Source organism: Colias croceus, chromosome 16, assembly GCF_905220415.1.
Source record: "Colias croceus chromosome 16, ilColCroc2.1".
In the NCBI taxonomy this organism is placed as follows: Eukaryota; Metazoa; Arthropoda; class Insecta; order Lepidoptera; family Pieridae; genus Colias; species Colias croceus.
The window spans coordinates 9,436,197-9,459,006 of record NC_059552.1 but is presented as its reverse complement, the minus strand read 5'-3'; the positions used below and the strand labels follow the sequence as shown (position 1 = coordinate 9,459,006).

Genomic DNA, 22,810 nt, shown 5'->3' with positions numbered 1-22,810 from the left:
AGAAAACGCATTAGAAACCATCAATTACGATATCGTAGGTCTAGCAGAAGTGAGAAGAGAAGGTGAACAAATTATTGAAAGAAAAACTAATACTTTTTATTATAATGGAGAACAAAATGGCCAATATGGCGTTGGATTTTTAGTTTCAAATAGGTGGAAGAATAACATAATAGAATTTATAGGCTACTCTGATAGAATTGCATTACTTAAATTTCGGATTAATGACAATAAAATACTTACAATCATACAAGTATATGCACCCACATCTACACATTCTAATGATGAAGTTGAGGATTTTTACGACCTACTTAATAAAGCTTGCGATGAACACAGAGGGACCTGGACTATGGTGTTAGGCGACTTTAATGCAAAATTAGGCATTCGAAATTCAACAGATGATCGTAACATCTTAGGACCACATGGGTTGGGCATTCGAAATGAACGCGGAGATCGTCTATTACAATTTGCTTTTGGCCAACAATTAAGTATAACAAATAGTTTCTTTTTTAAAAAAATAAATCGTCGATGGACATGGCTTTCCCCTAACGGATTCACACGAAATGAAATAGATTTTTGTCTTTCTTCTAACAAATACATAATAAAGAACACAGAAGCTCTAAATAACTTAAAATTCAGTTCTGATCATCGAGCATTACGTACAACTGCTAGTTTCAATATGAAAATCCTGAGGTATAATAGAATTAAACATGCAATCAAGAAAATAGATAAGAACAGCTTAATAGCAAATACAGAACAGTTTAACTTAGAACTAGATAATTATTTCAGCTTATTAGAAACAAACGATACAGAGGATCCAGAAATTACCTACAATAATATCATAAACAGTATCAAGAGAGCAAGTAAAAAAATAAAAACCGTAAAGAACAAAAATAAAAAATTGACAAAAACTACCTTAGATTTAATAGACAAAAGACAAACGATGACACTTTATACTACTGAATATAAAGAAATAGATAAAAAAGTAAAGAAACACATAAGAAAAGATATACGTACATATAACACAAATTTTATCCAAAAGGCACTCGTAAAAAACACATCTCTTAAACAGGCTATACGTAATACACAACCAAGCAAACCATTAATTTTATCATTAAAAGACATAACAAGTGATAACTGCGTTAAAAACAACCGACTTCAAACTTGCACTTGCAAAATTTACAAATACCTACAGACAAAAATGCTCATAAAATAAAAACTACTGGGCCTATCCGAATAAAATTTTTATGGGACCAATTCGACACCATCCCGCATCGAACAAAAAAAGAATCACGTAAATCGGTTCAGAAACCTCGGAGTAATCGGTGTACATACATAAAAAAAAAAAAAAAATATACCGGCCGAATTGATAACCTCCTCCTTTTTTTTGAAGTCGGTTAACAAATGGAACCAAACAAAGCGCGCGAGATAAAATTATACAAATTAGTACTGAATTTTATAAGAAATTGTACTCTGATGACTCATGTTATTCTTTAACCGATAAAAACTATGTACGTTCGGAAGTAGTAAATCCAATCACAATTGAAGAAGTCCATTTAGCCATAAAGAGTATGAAATACAACAAAAGTCCAGGTGAAGATGGGATCACAACCGAATTCATTAAAATTGGCGAACCATAACTCAACTATTCAATAACATATTACGAACGGGTATATTACCTAAAAGTTTCTGCCATTCTAATATAATCCTCCTCCACAAAAAAGGAAATAGATCAGACATAGAAAATTATCGTCCTATCAGCCTCATATCGCACCTATATAAAGCGTTTATAAAAATCATTGGAAATCGCATCACACGAGATCTGGATAAACAACAGCCTCCAGAACAAGCAGGATTTCGCGGTGGACTCTCCACTACAGACCATCTTCATTCGATTAACCAAATTTTAGAAAAAAGCCATGAATTCAACCTCCCCCTTTACCTGGCCTTCATTGATTATTCAAAAGCATTCGATAGCCTGAAACACAATGCCATACTCACAGCCCTCAAAGAGCAAAATATAGAACCGACGTATATCCACCTTATACAAAATATCTATAGTACCAGTACAGCTTCTGTAAAAATTAATAGCAATGGCCCATCCTTCCGAATAACAAAAGGAGTCAAACAAGGTGACCCATTATCTCCAAAACTCTTCAATGCTACCTTGGAAGAAGTATTTAGAAGCTTGGCAGCTCGATGGCAGAACAAAGGTTTTAAAATCGGTGAGCATCGATTAACAAACCTTCGCTTTGCTGATGATATTGTTCTCTTTTCCTCCACAGCCTCTGAGCTACAAACAATGCTCGAAGACCTGAGCGATGCAAGCCTCAGGGTCGGACTTCAGATGAACATGACCAAAACAAAGCTTATGACTAACAGCACCAAAACCACCATCATTGTCGAGGGTGGGTCGGTTGCATATGTCGATGAGTATACTTACCTTGGCCAAATAGTTTCTTTTCAAGCAAGGCAGGATCAAGAAGTTGCCAAACGCATTGAAAACGCTTGGAGAAGCTTTTGGTCGATGAAAGAGCTGATGAAAGGAGACTTGCCTCTTTCACTAAAACGAAGGCTCATGGACATGTGCATCTTGCCCATCCTCACCTACGGTGCACAGACTTGGTCATTGACTGATCGCCAAAAGTCCGCACTTGGGGTTTGCCAAAGATCAATGGAGCGCAGCATTTTGGGCGTAAAGCTTTCTGATCGTATACAAAATAGAACGCTGCGCTCAAAAACACAGATTGTCGACGTAGCCCATAAAGCTGCCGAGCTCAAATGGAACTGGGCTGGACATGTTTGCCGAATGTCCGAAGAGTTGTGGGCAAAAATCACCACTATGTGGATCCCCGACAATGGAAAAAGGCTGCGTGGAAGGCCCAAAATCAGATGGCGCGACGAACTGGACTCTCATTGCAAGGAGTGGACAAAAATTGCTCACAATAGGAAAACGTGGATGAAGGGAAGAGAGGCCTTTGCCCAGCAGTGGGACAGCCATGGCTGAATAATAATAATAATAATAGATATCCCCGTAACTGTATCACACCTTTTTACCCTCCAATACGACGAACTGTTCTTGGTTCTAATTCACCACTTCTTAAAATGTATAAAATTCTGAATGAGTGTAGTGATTTAATAGATATAAACTATGATAGCCTCAGTATATTCGTGAACAAAATCTCAGAACACTATAATATTAATTTAATTTAGGATCGCTTAGCTTATACAAACTTAAAATGTTTAGTCAATTTAGATTTATAAGTTAAATATTTACATATTTTTTTGTTTTCTCATAGATCTCAACGTAAAAAAAAATAATTTAGATGTAAGATACTATCACAGTTTTATTTTATTTTATTTTATTTTTTTTTTCCAATTAATCCTTGTATTGTCATAACATGTAACCGTTTTCGCATGTGGTGTTAGCCTATAAGTAGTTATTACATTTATGTAAGTTATTTTGTAATCTTTTTTTTCTGTATGTTTGCATTGATGTAAATAACTGTTGGCTGACCTTAAAAATAAATAAATAAATAAAGCTGATGAGTTTGATGTTTGTTCGAACGCGCTAATCTCAGGAACTACTGGTCCGATTTGAAAAATTATTTCGGTGTTAGATATCCCATTTATCGAGGAAGGCTATAGGATATAAATTATTATATGATTACGCTAATACCAACAGGATAGGAGCAACGCGGGTGAATCCGAAGCACAGCTAGTAAAGTATAAATACCTACATAGTCTAAGAAAAAATCAGTCAATAGAATAAAATTATGTTTATCAGCCAATTTGCACCTAAATACGAAAAGTGCCATAATATCGTATCGTCGTCGTATATTAGACATCTTTCCGTGATATATTGTTACAGAAAGAGTTCAATAATGAATAGGAGTGACATAGTACTCTTTCTTAAGCTCTGTGGGCGTCACTTATTGCTAGATGCCGCGTCATTAGTTATAGGACATGAAAAGAAACACCTACAACTGATTTTAAAATAACTACAAAGGTAAAAAGTAATATTTATTTATTGGTTATCAAAAAGGCAAACGTGACGTTATTGTATACTAGCTTTCCGGCCGCGGCTTCATTCGCGTTTTCTAAGAAAAACCCGCACAGTTCCCGTTCCCGTGGAATTACCGAAATAAAACCTATCCTATGTCCCGGGGTAAAAAGTAGCCTATGTCCTTTCTCGGGTATCAAAATATCTCTATACCAAATTTCATGCAAATTGGTTCAGAAGTTATGGCGTAATTGAGTAACAGACATACAGACAGAGTTACTTTCGCATTTATAATATAAGTGTATGGATATAGGATAGGATAAAATTAGCAACAAATTTAATACTATTATTTGAATAATCATAGTGCTACATAATTCACAAACACATTAAACAACAAAGCGTGCCAATTAAGTACAAAAACAACAACATAATTAACAAAAACCTGGTTAATTACTAATCTATTTGGCCAATGGATTACGGGTTTATCGTTAATAATTTCACAGGTGCATTAACATTCATATATTTGTCTCGAATGACTAGAAAACAATTTTATTATTGAGTCACACCCTGGACGTTACTCCATACAAAATTATCGTTTTGACAGTCACACTGTAGAGAGTGCAAATGTGTGTGTTAACGCTTTAGGGTTGGCACATTTGTGACTAGGCCTAGCGTAGAGAAATTCGCGTTTTTCTGATGAAATACTTCCGAAAACAGCACAATATCTAACCATTTACTAAAAAACGATAATCACAAATCCAAAATAATAAAATTACTTTAAGTCAATTTGATTAATGTTGTCAATCTTCTTTGCGTATCGTCCTTACAGAAAAATGCGGGCTATCTATAGCGAGATCGTACGCGGTGAGGTAAGTGTTTAATTTTGTCCATTCTGTACCGTTTAGCTACTATTATGACGTATTCTGTGACTACGGTAAAGCATACTCAATATCAAAGAAACAAATGTCCTTTATTAGTTTCCAAGAAATCCGGCTTCTGCTCACTTCTCTTTTATTCAGAGAAAATTTAATTATTTCGATACATTAATAGGTTCCAATACTTAAATTATAACCAATATTATAAGAATTGTTTAAAATATTTTTTTATAGAAAGTTTAAAAGCCTCTGAGATTGGTTGAATTAATTTTTGTGATTCTTTCCCGCAAAAATAGATTGGCTCAAATATTTATAAATTATAGTCTGGATTGGCGCATGATATTTTTTCCATAGTATACCTAAATGAGTATATCCCGGGCACTAGCTAATACATGAGATTTAAAAAAATCTGATTTTTTGTTTGTTAAGATTTAACTCAAACACATACACACACTCGACCGGTTTTAAACAATCCTTGATTTATGTATACCATATTAAGACCTTTACCGATTTACCTATTACCATAGGTCTATCAGCTTTTTTACTTTATCCCGATCAACAGGGACGAAGCCGGGACTATGGCTAGTACACATATTTCCCGGTCAACTCGGACGAAGCCGGTAAGAGAGGCTAGCATACAATACATATTTGCACACTTCAGAATAAGCTTATATTTCATATTTCACAGCTCACAGAAGCGAGATTAAAGGGCCTTTACATTATCCGTACAATCAACAAGGGATGAAACAGATAAAGCAAATAATGAAGGTTTGAAAAATAATTGCTTTTTATTGTTTTAAACGAGTATTCAGGTTGGCAAATAGAATGTTTACAAATGTTCCTTTCGATTAACTCATTTAATACCTATAATTTTTGACGATGGTTCGATTGTTATTATATAAAATAAAGAAATGAAATTATAAATGGTGGTTTTTATTTTTTTACTATCAGTCCGCCCCGGCTTCGCCCGTGGTACATGTTTACGTTTTCTCTACATAAGATCCATCCTCGTACTTCAAGAAATATAATAAGAAAAGAATTATCGAAATCGGTTCAGCCGTTCTCGAGTTATGCGGTTACCAACACATTTTGCGATTCATTTTTATATTTTTTTTATATGTATAGCCGTAAAAATGGAAGAACTTGGTAAGTGAGTAGGTTACACAATACACATAAGCATTGACAGAGCTTCTGATATTGTACTTAAGATACCTACAGTTCTTATAGAAACACCTAGCTATAGCTACATAAATTGAAATAAAAAGCTTGTTAAATTTTAAGAAACAGAAAATGCCGTTCAGAAAGCCAAAATATAATATTCATTTTTAATATAGGCTATTAATCTCTTAATATATATAAATCTCGTGTCACAATGTTTGTCTTCAATGGACTCCTAAACCACATAATCGATTATAATAAAATTCGCACACCATGTGCAGTTCGATCCAACTTGAGAGATAGGATAGTTTAAATTTCAAATCGTTTTAGAGAAAGCGGGCGAAGCCGCGGGCGGTAAGCTAGTAATAATATAAAATTAAAAAATGCAGTAGCCGCGTACATAATTGCTTAAGCAAACATTTATAGTGATTCCATATTGCTCTCTTTTTCGTGTTTATTTATTTGTTTTTGCATACTCTGTATTATGATTGCGATATATTTACGTTAGTATATTTTTTTATTTTTTATTTCAACCGACTTAAAAAAAGAGGATTTTTTTAGTTTATTACCTCAGAACAGTTGACTGGGTGAACTGATTTTGATAATTTTTATCTGACTTGCGATACTAAATTTGGTTTAGTTCTGGCAATTTGAAGGCGGTTTTTTGTTACAAATTATTTTGTTACGTATAGATAGCTTCTTTTTCAAAACAATTCTTTGCCTATCCATCTTAATACCGTCAAATCAACTTTCCTGGCTCTACCTAACACCTAGATCTATTTAAGGTCACGTAATTCTTGTTACCACAGCCCATATCACCGGACCACGTTTCACTCCCACGATAGACACAATGTTGTGTGTAATTGACTTGACTCATGTGTGGGTGTGTGCGTTTAGTCCTTTTTAAACGTGGGTAAATCTGGTGGCCCGTAGCGATACTGAATTGAACCTAACGGCGTAAACGAGCCACTGGTGGCCAACGACACTTTATCCAAGTCTTTCCTTACAGTTTACACATCTTAAAACATATTGGAAAATATTTCTGTCCCTATTATTGACTAAAATAGTGTATGAACAGTCTTAATCGTGTTTCTATTAAACTCTACCAAAGTATTTCCAAAATCAATCCTTACACATCTAAAAACATTGAGAAAATGCGAAAGGAGAATGGCGAAACTGGGCCTAACTGTTACAGAAATCATAATATATTTAAAATTCATTATGTTATTTTTAGTAATTCTTGGTAAAATATTTACTTCTGATTCTATGGGAAAACAAATCTTTGAAAAAAAAGATAATGTGTTCACTACCGGCATTGTTATTTAGATTTCTATGACTACCGGTCTTATCAAGCAGAGATTGTCAGTGTTGTCAGAAGTAAAAAAGTCGAATATATCGATTAATACGAATGAATGTCTATATTTTATTTTTAATTTTATTGAATTCAAATGCTTTATAAATCAGAAGCAAAACTTAACTTATTTTTAACACATATCTTAATTCTTAATTTATTTAGATCATTCTATAAAATAAAAACATGTTATACTTAATCAATAATAATATTATAACATTTTTATTTAGGTAGCTGGCCATTAATAAAATGTCAAATTATTAATCATAATTGTGTCAGTGATGAGCAATGGTGATGAGTGATTTGTTTATGTTTGTTGTTTGACATTTGAGTGAAGTTTTAGGCCCTTCTCCCATTACGATACGCATAGGCGATTCAAGTATCCTGCAAGTCTCGGAGACTAGTCGCCGCGGAGTATCTCACATACATTTTTATGTAGGCTCGCACACTACGCTACTGGTATCCTACACGTCCGCGACTAGTATAGCACTACTCACCGTGTCGGTCGCTTTTGCATCGCGTCTCGACTCTCGCGCGTATCTCTTCGTTAGAAAGATAAAAATATCCTAGTATTAGGTCATTGAAAATATCTAATCATCGTGTTTTCGTTCTCGTTCGGCTACAAAAACTCTACAATTTATGTTTCTTTCAATATATGGATGAATCCAGTACTTCTTACTCTTACGTTGGCGTCTTTTATTTCTATAAAAAAGAAAAACTGCAAGAGCTTCTTCGTCACTGGAATCGCTGATTGCTCGACATAACGACATAACTGTTGTTGCAATAAATAAATGAATTATTATTATTATAACGTCGGTCCACAAAAACGAGGCACAATAATGATGAATTTAGTCATTTTTCAGTCGCATAATATGCGAGCATCGGGTAGCCAGCAAATATCTAAGTAGTATTCTACGCGAGTATCGTATTCTAGAAGTATCGTACCTAATGGCAGAAGGGCCTTAGTAACGTTATATATTCAAAATTGATCTTAATCAATATCCCAATATCTCTGCTATCCCATAGAAAAGATCTATAATTATTATATTCATAGAGTGTATATTTTTATCTATTTAATCACCCATAAATCATCAGTGTAACGATCAGGCCCAGAGTCCTATGGGAGTTTGCCATTCTCCTTTGTTCTTTTATTTAGGTACTACAGTGAAGGATAAAAGCGAGTCAAACAATAAACTCAAAACATTTCCTACTCAAGTATCAAGCCAAAAGTTTGAGGCACGCGAAATGAATTTCCCTTTGGGCTTTGACACGTGATATTCCGAAAAATATTTTATTTTCCTTTTTATTGAGCAACATAAATAGAAAAAACGAATTAAACATGAAGGATGCATTATGTAAGTTTTACGACACAACATATACCTACATAACTAGGTCTTGCGCGCGGCTTCACCCGCTTTGTAGAAAACTTAAAGAAGGATATTAATACTCAAACTTTCTCTCTCTTCTATATATTTAGAATAAATCGTGTTTAAAATCCGTAAAAAGATTTTAAACACGATTTATTCATTATAATATTATTATCCCGACGTTTCGCACACTTTGCAGTGAGCGTGGTCACGGGGAAGACTATCTATTTAAAAAACCGCTTCAATACAACCGGGTTAAACCGCGGGATCCAGCTAGTTAACAAATATGTATATATACAAAAAATATCACAAAAATTGGAAGGATTCTAAGAAATTCGGGTATAGGTAAATACTGTGAATTTTATATTATAGTTGATTTTTAGAAGCATTTTTCCATGCTATTATTCACTTAAAGAGAATTATTTATGAGCAGATTGAAGAATTCTTTTAAAACACAGTATTAAACTAAACTCTATCAACATATAATGTTTATTTAATCAAAAAAGAATTGAAAATAAATTAAATTGGAATAATATTTCTCTATTATAAATTGAACGATATCTCACAAAGAAAACTCCTTTAGAATTTGAACGTTGCCTTTTCGTTGCTTAGAAGTGTTTTATAATTCTTAACAAAGTTTCTTTTGAAATTTGCAAGAAAATTTTTGAACAGTTTTCAGGTACTTATTGTGATGGTGGGCTTGGAAACGGGCATCTGCTGGGCGGGACACGCGGTAGAGTCGTAACCGTTCCCGCAGTTCCGTCCAAAGCAGCGCGATGGAACAGAGTGGGGTTTTAGTCGGTAAAAATCCGACATAACCACGGCTCCATCCCCGAGAGCCGGGGGTATCTATGAAGATTTTCCCCACTATAAAAAAGGTACTTGTTGTGAAATAAATGAGAATACGGAAAGATAACTTTATTTGTAAAGGCAATCTAGTTAACGCCCGTGGCATCCGTTCCGGCAAAAACAATCCACTCGTTTCGAAGCCGTGAGAAGCAGAGAGACATACAGACACCTAATATTATGTTTTCTGATTTATTAAGACTTTGAAAGGGGAAATATATTAAGTACAAATAAACATACAAACATACAATTTTTTTCATTTCTAACACTGGATAGGTATGTAACAAAAAAGAGCTGAGCACACGTGTCAGAAATGAAACTTCTTTAGCAAGATTCAAAGATACCAAAATCGTCGCCTTACTCTGGAGTAACGGGACGGTTACGTCTGGACGTAAGGGTATTATAATGACGCGACCTTAAAATTTTACTCTCAACACGCCTAAAGAAGTTTCACTTCAAAAATAACCAACTAAAAGTATCAAATAAAATAATAAAATAATATCAATGATACAAATATTTTTCCAACGGTATTCCTAAACCTAATTTATTGGGAACAAAAACATGCCTGGATTTAATCGATACGAAATTGGTTTTACCATTTCATTTGTGTTAATAGTTTGGAAACTCATATGAAAATATCGTAGAACTTTTCTGTATTGTGAACTTTTCCAAGCAAATATCTGTTTGAAAAGCGATGATTAATTTTCATTCGAGCTCGAAAGGAAGCTTAATAAGTGTAACATTCGTATGTGAAAGACTAAGATTTAGAGAAAGTAATATTATTTGCATACAAATTTTACTAATTTACTACACACTTTTCCTTTGATACGCGTAATAGGACCATTTTTTCGTGTTCATTTAATAGTTTTTTATAAAATAATTCATACAAAAAAAAAAAGAATTTTGTGTGAAAAACTAAGAAAATTTACTACTTATTTATTACAAAAGAACATTCTATAAACTCTCTCTATTTCAATTTATAATTGCAAGTTATAAATAAAACACCCTATATATAGCTGACTAACTGTGCTCCGCGGTTTTACCCGCAGTGCTCCGCTCCTGTTGGTCTAAGCGAGATGATATAATATAGTCTATAGCCTTCCTCGATGAATGGGCTATCTAAACACCGAAGTAACTTTTCAAATCGGACCAGTAGTTCCCGAGATTAGCGCGTTCAAACAATCAAACAAACTCTTCAGCTTTATAATATTAGTATAGATTATAGACAACACTGTATTATCTTATCAAAGTTCAACTACTTGAGTAATCCGAAGGTAACTTTCCTGATAATTTACTCGATCTTCAGCATCTCAGGCAGGCTAAGCGTACTCTGCGCGGTTACTTTGAGCTAAATATACAGTATGTTACGAATTCTGAGAATTATGAGCTTAAATTATTATAAGCATTCAATATTACCATGTTCCTCGAATTTATGCACTTACACTAATACTTTATGATAGGTATTTTATTAAACTAGGTATTTTTGTTTTAGAGAATTTTTAAGCTTTTGCATAGCTTTTATCTCAGACTTTGAGCGCGGCGACCGAATGTAAAAATTCCGTAACGAAAAAACTTAACACCTCCCACTCCAACCGGCACAGCGATGCGATGCTTTGCATTTCTCGAGGCAGTTCTCGAGTGCTACACGTATTTTTTTTAATACCTAGGTCGACTTTTACTCTGTAGGCAGGTTTTAGTAGTTTGTTAAGTATTGGACAAAGTGAGAGCAAAACTTGTTACTTATAAATTAAATGTACAATCAGAGTCTTAAAATAACCAGCCTTGAAACGCAACGAAAATATCTGCGAAGATATCAGCTTACTAGATCTAGGAAATTAGTGCTAATAACGGAAAACCATCACAAAGTAGAAGCTTTACTGTATTTGACAGGACAAGGATAGGAAGCATCTAGTCAAGATTAGATGTTTAATAGCATATAGATAGACATTTTGTTTCTGTATATTAATAACTAGCTTACCGCCCGCGGCTTCGCCCGCTTTGTCTAAAACCTTATAAATAATATACTAAAACCTTCCCCTTGAATCACTCTGTCTATTAAAAAAAACCGCATCTAAATCCGTTGCGTAGTTTTAAATATTTGACAGAGAAAGCGACTTTGTTTTATACTATGTGTAGTGATTAGGAAAGAGAAAATTGTAAAATTATGTTACATCTTGCAAAAGTTATATTTTTGAAATGTACGCAATGGTAGGTTTGGTTATTTAAAAATTTTCCATTCTAATTGTATTTATATGTCACCGAAAATTGTAAATACCGTTGCATTATAATCTCCCGATCGCAATGAGTAGGTACCTACCAGAATCACTACATAGTATAAAACAAAGTCGCTTTCTCTGTCCCTATGTCCCTTTTTATGCTTAAATCTTTAAAACTACGCAACGTATTTTGATCATTGAGTTAATATGTACTACGTACGGTTTTTTTTAATAGATAGAGTGATTCAAGAGGAAGGTTTTAGTATATAACTTATTAGGTTTTAGATAAAGTGGGCGAAGCCGCGGGCGGAAAGTTAGTTTATAATAAAAGTTTATTTTATATTAATAAAAATATAATTAAATATTCATTGAAATAAATCACAGTTAAACATCAGAATAAATACGCATCAAAGGGACGAATACTTAATACTTATCTCATAAGGATACTTAATAAATACGTGACACATATTTAAAACGAATATGAAATAAAATATTTAATAAAGAGCATCAAATATTAATTAAAAATGCAAAATGTTTCATATCAAACACAAAATAAATTCTGGTTTGACATTAAAACTATGTGGAACATTTTTTTTTTACCGCGCTTTTTAAGTTCAAAGAGGTTTAATACCGTTCAAATATAACATAGAAATGTTAGTTTCATTCATTTGGAAAATTATTGTTGGTTTGGGTTTAGCTGCCGAATTGGGGTTTAACTTGGGTTTAACTGCTTTAAAGGAAACAAAATAAAACAAAATACTAATATCAGCTGTTGTTCTGTAGGTATTATACTTTAAAAATGTGTTATAATATAAATCGTTTTACTACAAATACGCTAATAAAATTTGATTTATAAAAACACAGAGAAAAACAAAATCTTACGCGGTACAAAAACAAATTTCACAATTACCGATAATGAAGTTCTTTTATCTTTCTCCATATTTTATAAAGTAAAAATCGAAGCAAATTACTTAGAAATACACAACTAAAAACAAGATCATTGAGCTCGTTATCTAAAGGTTTTTAAGACAGCTAATTTTCCACACAATGAATCGTAAAATGAGTTGAGTAAACAACACTAATACAAGGCAGACGTTCTCGAAATTTCTAGACAATATTATTATCCTTATAGTTCTGATTAAATATAACCTTTACAGCTTTCATTTCATTTAATTATTTCTTAAATATTATTCGAAAAATAACACCGATGTTATTTATGAGGATTCTAGATTTAGAAATTAAAGATTTTTTAACGGAATTTAAACGCGATTTATTCAAATAATATTATGAATAAATCGCGTTTTAAATCCGTTTATATGTATTTAATTTCTAAATTATTGCGAAGTTAAACAAGCCAGTAATTGGGAATCGTTATTAGGAATTCTCAAAAATATTTTACGAACGAACTATTAAGTATTAACACTGCGGGCAACGAAACCAATTTCCTTGTTATAAATTTTATTTAGGTAACTTTTAGGTAAGATCAAACCGGACAATAATTTAAAATCTTCAATTAACACGAAATTAGGTCGACCTATCACGAACCATAATATTTAATCGAATTCCGAGTTTCGAATAAAGAATAGCCGAATTCGAATTCTTTTTTAATGTCAAAAATAATTTTCCCGCTCTATTTTTTTTTCTTTTGTAGAAATATGTGTCTAAAGTGGTCTAAAGCTTTCTATAGTCTATACCGGGCATCAGTCTTTACTCTATTTAAACTGCATAAATGCCTGTGAAAAGTAAAAAGGAATCAATACAGGGTTCGTTATGATTTTTTCTTCGAAGTCTATTATTGAGAAGGGAATTAACCTAGTTTGTAAGGATAACTGGAGGAAGGTTATCAATACTCAATAATAACGAGGAAGCTGTTTAATTTGCGTTTTATTGTAAACTGTACAGAATTTATAATTGTTTTGTTTATTATCATTTCTGAATTTTTTGTAATTTAGTAAAGGAATTGAGTAGAATTTTCCAGTCGTAAAATAATGTACCTATATTTTCCTGATATAAAGAATATTTCTATGGAACTTTATCAGTAAAAGTCCATAGGTACAATTATTTGGATGATGAAGAGCTTCGAATAATAATTAATGGAGATTACTAATGATCTAAATGTTAATTTATTTGTTCAGATATGCTGGAAGAAAGTAAAAGAAAATAGTGCGTAGATATTTGCGTTGCGTTATCTCATTACGGCATGAGGTATCAAATTTTTGCCTGTTCGATTCCACGCGCTTCTAACTCCAAAATCCCTCTTGTGCTGTTTATATGTCTTTCTGTAAATTTTTTATGTGAGTTATTCCATAGATAATAAATAACTTATTTTTCGCAGAAAATAATATTCGTACGTACTGACATAAAAACAATATAGGAAAATTACCCACACTATTTAATTACACATCTATACTAATATTATAAAGCTGAAGAGTGTGTTTGTTTGAACGCGCTAATCTCGGGAACTACTAGTCCGATTGAAAAATTCTTTCGGTGTTAGATAGCCTGTTTATCGACGAAAGTTATAAGCTATATATCACGCTACGACCATCAGGGGTGGAGCCACGGGGGTGAAACCGCGCGGAGCAGCTAGTTATTATTTAAACGCTTCCTGATTCTCGAAAAGGTAAGTAACAATTTCGAAGGTCTTTTGTTCTATTTTGATCAAATTCCAACATAATTGCCCACGAGGGACTCAAAAACACTTCCAGTACTAATGGAAGCTAATAGTAAATACTTTATTTGGCGAAGCATTTAATTATGCCAATGTAGGTCGGTTTTGTTTGGCCGTACAATTAAGGTTGCTTTAGCTTGGAAACCTGTTGATTTAGTGAAGATGCCTGGACTTGTACATATAATGGGTAGTAAGAATAGCAAGTAATGTGTTAAAAGCATATTTTGAAGAGTATTTTGATGGGTTTTATATAAAAATTGTAAATTCTGATAAATGATAGATTTCAACATATATCTTATTATCATAGAAATATATTTTCTATTCTTGAAATTTACAATGGAATAAGTACAATTAACTTCTTTCCATAGACTTACAATCAAATATTTAAACGAATCAGTACAAACATATTGACTAGCTACATTGTTTGTCTTTTAAATCGTTCCCTCAACTTCCACAAATAAATGAGTATTTCTAGCAATTCCCCGCCTTTTATTTCCTTACCACAAATGAATGAAAATCGTTTACAATTGTCGACAACAAAGCAATTTTGTTATAACTCGTTTGTTCTTTCTTTGTATCTGAGTTTACATGATTGCTATCTTAAGATACATATAGAATTAAGGTTACTTCCGCCCTTTTGTAACTCTTCTATACCTTTGTTGTTTAATTGGACAATTTTCAGTTAATAGGGAAATAATTTAAGAGTAATTGTTTGAAAACATTTTATCGCGTAGTAAAGACGAAATGAAGAAGATACACGAATTAAATGGACCTATCGGCAAAAATTACCGAAAGAAAATTTATAATAATATAATGTATAAAAATTATATTTATAATTGTAATTTTAAAAAAGACTACGTCCCTCCGATTCGATACTAGAAGAGTGTCTTCGTCTTCGGCGGGGCGAGAGGTGTTCGCTGAAGTTGCTGGAATCGCAGGTGTGCGCGATGTCGAAATCTTTACTGGGTATAACTTCACTGGGTGGCATTTTATTTCTTCTAATAATTAATGTGTTTTATATGTGTTATAGTCAAACCCCGAAATACAATCTCTTCGCGGAAGGACAGGTTTATCTTAGGTTCGGCAAAAGCCATCGGGCAATACTCGAAATACATTTCAATTTCACCCTTTGACTGAAGTCAGCAGCAGTCTCGGGCGTAGGCGAACGTAGCAAAGGCATCGCAAGCGCATATGACGCCTCAGCTAGACAACGTTTGACGCAAATTGTTTAGTAAAAGGCCGAAATATTACATTTATTTGGGCTTTGACAAAGTAATTATGCCAGATCTGAGGTTTGACCTAGGAGTGCCTGAGCTTCGGGGTTTGACTATACACGTGTTGATATTCTTTAAAGAAACAAATGTGTACCTAACAAAAAAAATAAACATAAAAATAGAAAAATAAATTCCTTAAGTAAATTATGGAAATACTAAGCTCCTATAATAATAATGAATAGATATTCCGTTTTTAGGGTTCTGTACCTACCCAAATCAATTAGACCGAATCAATTAAACCGACTTCTAAATAAGAAGAGTTTTTCAATTCGGCTAGTATATTTGTACATCAATATCGCGAAGGTTTTTATAATAATCAATTTCATTAGCTGAAATTGATTATTATAATTAATAAATTGATTATGATAATATTCAAAGATTTCATTAAAATCATATAGGTATATATGGAAACGGTAATTTTCATAGTACAAACTTTCATTCCCTATTTTATCACCTTCGGGGTATAATTGATCAAAATCTTCTACGCCTACATGATACGTCCTAATATCTACTTGCATGCCAAATTTCAGCCCGACCCGTTCAGTGGTTTGGTCTGTGCGTTGATAGATTCCATTTCAGTCAGTCAGTCAATCACTTTTGAGTTATTTAAAGATTTATCAGAACAAAACTCAGACACGACACTTAGACAAAATATTGAAGATATACATTATAAATAAATGTTTACACAATTATTACAAGTATTGTTTTGTCTTCAGAAGTATTAAGGTATAATCCTTTTGATGTTCTTTCATTGTTTTGTCTTGTTATTTTCTCTTCTCTCATCTTAACTAATACTTTTAATAAGATTATAAATGTGAAAGTCCGTCTGTCTGTCTTTTACTCATGATTCAACCACTGAACTGGATGAAATTTGGTATAGTCTACAGAAATAACTTGAGACCTGAGAAAGGACATAGGTTTTATCCTGGAAATCCCCAAGGAACGGTAACCATGCGATTTTTTCTTTGACAAGGCGAAACCGCGGGCGGAGGCTAGTGTTCAATATAATTTTCTTTTAAAATGCTTTCGCTGTAGTGATAATTTATGCTCGATAATTAATAAACTCGAATAAAATTAATTTCATGCTACATTTAAAATTTCAATTATCGTAACCAATAATAACTTGTATTTATTTTCGTTCTTGTATTTTAATTATCACTTGAATGACGTATCGAAGGGATAGTCAGGTCATACGTGGCTTATACGTGGTTATACGCAAACAAATAACAATATTGTATTTTAAAACAGTCACGGCGCTTTCTCTCACGTATAAAATAAATACAATGTGTTGCAGTGTGGAAAATAAAATATTTTTCTAGTAATATAAGCAGTTTTTAATAAGATTAATTTTTGTACGTTACAATCATTTCGATGTTCTATAGAATAGAGACAAAATAATGTGCTGATGATGATGACGATGATGATGATGATGATGATTCGATGACGTCGCCTTGCAGACGACCGCACTCAAAACTTTTATTATCATAAAAGTTGCATCTTAATATTTTTGTATAAGAAATAGTCATACTATTATGTGTAATTCAATATCATAAAATACGATAGTACCTAGTCCGATTTGGTCATGTCAATTTAGCTTCATCCAATGACCCATAAACGAACCCTGAACCCAATAAAACGAATTGTATAGGCATACCTCGTCTTCATATCCTTTTTTCTACAAGTAAGTATTAATTCGTGTTCCTGTGTAAATGTCGAAGAAAATATGGTAAATCGAACGATTAATAACACATCTTAACCCATTGAGCCCCAAGCAGCCCGATCGGTCCCAGACACAATAGATTTTCTATTGTGTCTGTGGTTCCGGGGCCTGAGTTATCAATATATTATATAAATCTCGTGTCCCAATGTTTGTCCTCAATGGACTCCTTAACCACTTAACCGATTATAATAAAATTCGCACACCATGATCCAACTTGAGGTAGGTACCACGGGCGAAGCCGGGGCGGACCGCTAGTTGTGATTATAAAAAAAAAATTTGCTACTTTAGTTTATTTAAAAAAAAGCTGAAGAAGCTTGACCCATGTATTTATGTATTAAAAAAGGGTGATTGTTTGTTATCATTTAAATCAAACAACTTTTAATAAGAATGTTTTACATTTTCACCGAGTGACAGTCGATAAAGCGGAGTCAATAAAAATATTCTAGGTATCGAAAAGTCAAATTGTTCCAAAGTTTAACTGACGACGAATACACCTTGAATGAACAAAACTCCGGAGCCAAAGGCTCATATATTCAGTAAAGCAGAAATCTGTTTATTACGGAACAATGGAAGCAAAGGAATTCCCAGAATCAAAAACTTTCTCATGGCTTTTTCGTCTATAACTTTATGGTTCACCTTCTCCTTTGTCATCTGTATTAGAAAGAGCAGATTTCCGCCCGCGGCTACGCCCGCGTTTTCAAGGGAAAAGCCGCATAGTTCCCGTTCCCGTGGGATTTCCGGGATAAAACCTATCCTATGTGTTAATCCAAGTTACCCTCTATATGTGTGCTAAATTTCATTGTAATCGGTTCAGTAGTATTTGCGTGAAAGAGTAACAAATACACACACACATCCTCACAAACTTTCGCATTTTTTGTATTTTAATTTTTTAGTAGGATAGGACATTTGTTATTCAAAAAATTTAAAATATCGGAATAATTTTAAAATAGAATAGAAAATAGCTTTATAATCTTTTTAGCTCAAACTTTTTAAAACTTGATTAGAATTTATATATTTATCAAAGCTTTTATCTTCGTACCTAGATGTTTTGATATTTTGAGTAAATAAACGATAAATTGAATCACATTTCAAAAGTTAAAAACCTTCTTATCCAATACTTATATAACTTTATAATTAGAATACGCTAAGCACAACTAGGAATTGAATTAATATTAATTTTGATATCCTAAATAATCCTAAATAAAGCCAATGACAAGTGTAATCCAGCGTTTGGGTAAAGCTATCCTTTCATGTGTGCAAAATATATGTCAGACCACACGATATAATAACTATGTCAGACTGTCAACAAATATGAGATATTTCCTGTTTCCACATCTTCACAAATCTGTCTGGGTGCTTTTCCACTAATAATGTGCGAGTGTGTGTAGCGAGGAATGTGTTTGTAAACAACCAATCATTCGCTTCATTTAGTTTCAAGTTTGAAGCGTTTGGCGTTTGAAGCGATACTATTTGTTATTTACAAACAATTTCCTCGCTACACAATACACATCGTCGCAAGTTATTGGTGGGAAAGCACCCTAATGATAAAGCATCGCCTGGTGACATTTTTCTAACTAGTTATAGCTAGTAGATTACTCACAAACATTGATGATGTTTATATTATTTATGCCCAGTTTCACAACTTGTGGATATGTTCTGTTTAGCTAATCTGTCAGGTAAAAATATAACAAACTAGCTGTGCCCTGCGGTTTTACCCGCAGTGCTCCACTTCTGTTGGTCTTAGTGTGATGATATAATATAGCCTATAGCCTTCCTCGATAAATGAGCTAGCTATCTAACACCGAAAGAATTTTTAAATTCGGATCAGAGTAGTTCCTGTGTTTAGCGCGTTCAAACAATCAAACTCTTCAGCTTTATATATTAGCATAAAGCTGATATATTTAAATTTTAAGTTTAGTTCCTGTTCTCGTGGGATAAAACCTATCCTATGTCCTTTTCAGGTCTCAAGCTATATCTCTTCATCAAAATCGGTTCAGCAGCGCAATGATTGAGACTTGAAGAAGAAACAGAAAGACAGACAGAGTAACTTTCGCATTTATATAAGTTAAGATACGATTATATTATAAGCCAAAATTCGTGACATGAAATATCTTTTTCATCTTTCAAAGATGGAGCCTACATATTGTATGTTGTAACAATAATGTATGTCATAATTCGTGGAAATCCCTCTTCGGATGTAAAAGCATGAAATAACGATATACCGACAGTTACTTTCGCATTTATTATATTAAATATTTATATAGAAATTGGCTATTGCTACATAGTATAAAAATTAAATCGCTGTGTCTGTCCATCCGTCCCTATGTATGCTTAAATCTTTATAAGGTAAATAGCTTCTATCACGGGCCTTGAGCGCGGGGACCGAATCGAGAAATTCCGTAACGAAAAAACCTCACCCTCCCCACTCCGACGGGCACGGAGGTGTGGCTTGAAGGCATGCTATGCAATGGCTTTACCGCGGCAGTCCCCGAGTGCCACACGACTTTTTTATTATAACTGATGATCTATTAGGTATATATGCTAGTTTCTCATCACGGCTTCGCACTCATTAACCCTGCATAAAACTCAATACAATTCTAAGGCTGTGTCGCTCAGGAACTATTTTCTACTGTTGAAATAATTATTAAGTAGAATCCCATAGAGCAAGCAGCCTTACGTAATTGCTGCGCAGCTGGGTCAGTGTGGACGTGAAAATTACGTGTATCTTTCTTTTTCTTCCCACTCCGACGGGCACGGAGGTGTGTCTTGAAGGCATGCTATGCAATGGCTTTACCGCGGCAGTCCCCGAGTGCCACACGTATTTTTTTAATAGATAGAGCCGTTCTTGAGAAAAGTTTTAGTATGAACATGAACGGAACATGCTATTTTCTAATCAGAAATGCCTTTTTCACTCGATTTGAATGAAAATTTTGTGTATTAGGATATCGATAGGTCTAAGAATATATCGATAGTTATTTTTTAAACCGGCTAATATATATTATATATATATATATATATATATTAATATATATAAATCTCGTGTCACAATGTTTGTCCTCAATAGATTATAATAAAATTCGCACACCATGTGCAGTTCGATCCAACTTGAGAGATAGGATAGTTTAAACATGTAGATACCACGGGCGAAGCCGGGGCGGACCACTAGTATTTGTATAAATATGTATTTGCTTGTTGGGAAAAAGTTCTGCTGGTGTAATTTTTCACTTTATGAAACGAAATATACCTACACTACCTATGGATTGACAGACTTGCCGAATAAATAAAAATATATCAAAAAATCATAGAGCCGTTTCGGAGAACAGAACTTATCGTGACAAAAAAGTATTTCAGGAAATACATAATATAGATATTATGATCATTTTTTAATAGATGAATTGATATTCCTCAATTGTTTTAATATCATTATTATTTCGCTTTTATTCTTCCCTGTTCTGCTTCCCGAACCCCGTAAATGTAAAAACTATGATGAATCTAAAATGCTAGAAGAAGTCTTATGTTTTTAATTTACTGTATCAAATTGTTCGGAAAATAAACGCATTCCTTTCTTTCTAATTGAGTACATAAATGTTTGACTTTCAGGTCCCGAAAACTTACCTCCAAAGGTATAACACCACAAGTCACGCACACATCAGCGACAGCCAAGTGTGTCATCAGCAGATCCACTCTGGACTTCCTCCGCCTGGACCTGGCCAGTGTCACTAATACCGCCAAGTTCCCAAGACCACCTATAGCCATCAATATCCCATACGTCGTGATCACCACCCCCTGGTCCCGAGGCAGAATATCCTCAAACGTCACATTGAGAGATGAAGAACCATCGAAATAATCCCAAAACTGTTTATCGATGAAGAAAGTTGACGTCTCGAAAGTCGAATTTATAGACATCTTCACTTCACTATCACTACACAAATAAAACAACAAAATTAACACTCACTAATGTATTTTTATAGGCATGTTTGAAAATGTATCATTATTATATAAATTAAACGTAAAATAAAATTTACGATTTTTGTGAAACTCCGAAACATTTTCGTCAATGTGAAAGTTCGTAGCGCTACGCGCGTAGCTCTCGCTCGACGTCGTAGCTCTAACTAACGTAGCCGTAGCAAAACATGCCCTAATCATACGGTGTATGAAGGAGTTTGATTCAAGTAAATTCAACCGAGTGTCGATAATTGCATGATTGCAAATTACTATTTGAGTGGAATACGTGTAAATTAGTTAAATCATTAAAATTGCATTTGCAACCTTATACGCTTATTAATAAGAAAGTGAATTGCAATACAGAATTATCTTTTCAAAATAATAAATTATTTGAATCAATGCCAAATTTTGTAAAGAATATACAGACTAAAAGCATTATTAACATTAAGGACGTTCAATTTATTTTCGGTGTAATTTAACACGTAAAATTTAATTTTCTGTGTTTTACTTTCTGGCATTTCAAGAGAATAAAAATGATATGAATTAAAAAACTCGTGAAGAACCTCTTCCTATACATATAATATTATAATATATTTAAAAGGAGATGTTTACGTAATACATAGGTACCTAGAAATATAGATGATCTACAAGGTCAAATAAATATCCATAATTGATATTTATGTTAAATTGATTGATAAAAAAACTTTTTGTTAGGGAAACGAAACTTAAAAAGGGTGAACTACAAAGCCACAGAATTACATAGAACAAATTATAATTAATTTCATTGCTGGCCTGAAAGCATGGTGTTAAGGTTAACCAATATATTGGTGAAGTTACAAGCATGTTTTTTTTTTAATTAAACAGATCGCTAACATTTTAATGTTTACTTATTACAGCTATAATGTAAATATATTTTAGTTGTTTGTATATTATATGAATTCTTAACAAAAATAGTACTGAAAAACTAAAAACCTCGCTTTATTTTTCATCAGGTCATAAATTATTGTATTGTCATCTTATAAATAATCATTTTTATCATAAATAAAACGGTTTTACATTACATTAACTCAAGTGAAATGTAAGTTTAAATGAAATCTATCTGTTTAAAGTGCGTAAAAATCTACTCCGAAGGAGTCGGTAACAGGCAAACATACAGCTAATCAAATCACTAGTATAAAACAAAGTTGCAGTCGCTGTCTGTCCGTCCCTATGTTTAAAACTGTGCAACGGATTTTAATGATTTTTTAATAGAAAGAGAGAGAAGAGAGAGATAGTTTTTGAGGAAGCGAAGAGAAGGTATATAATTTGTTAAATTTTAAAACGGGCAAAGCCGCGCGCATTCAACTAGTATCATATAAACATAATAACAATATGTAATATCATCGTT

The 22,810-nt window shown here is 33.2% G+C and overlaps 1 protein-coding gene across 1 annotated transcript in view; it reads right to left on the bottom strand.

The window, feature by feature from the left end:
* LOC123698740 (adipokinetic hormone/corazonin-related peptide receptor variant I-like) overlaps positions 1-21,384 on the bottom strand; it is a 96,631-nt gene extending 75,247 nt beyond the window's left edge. The window contains exon 1 of the mRNA XM_045645489.1: positions 21,094-21,384. Coding sequence (XP_045501445.1) covers positions 21,094-21,384 — 291 coding nt within the window. The remainder of the gene's footprint in view (positions 1-21,093) is intronic.
* Between the last annotated feature and the right edge of the window lie 1,426 nt (positions 21,385-22,810).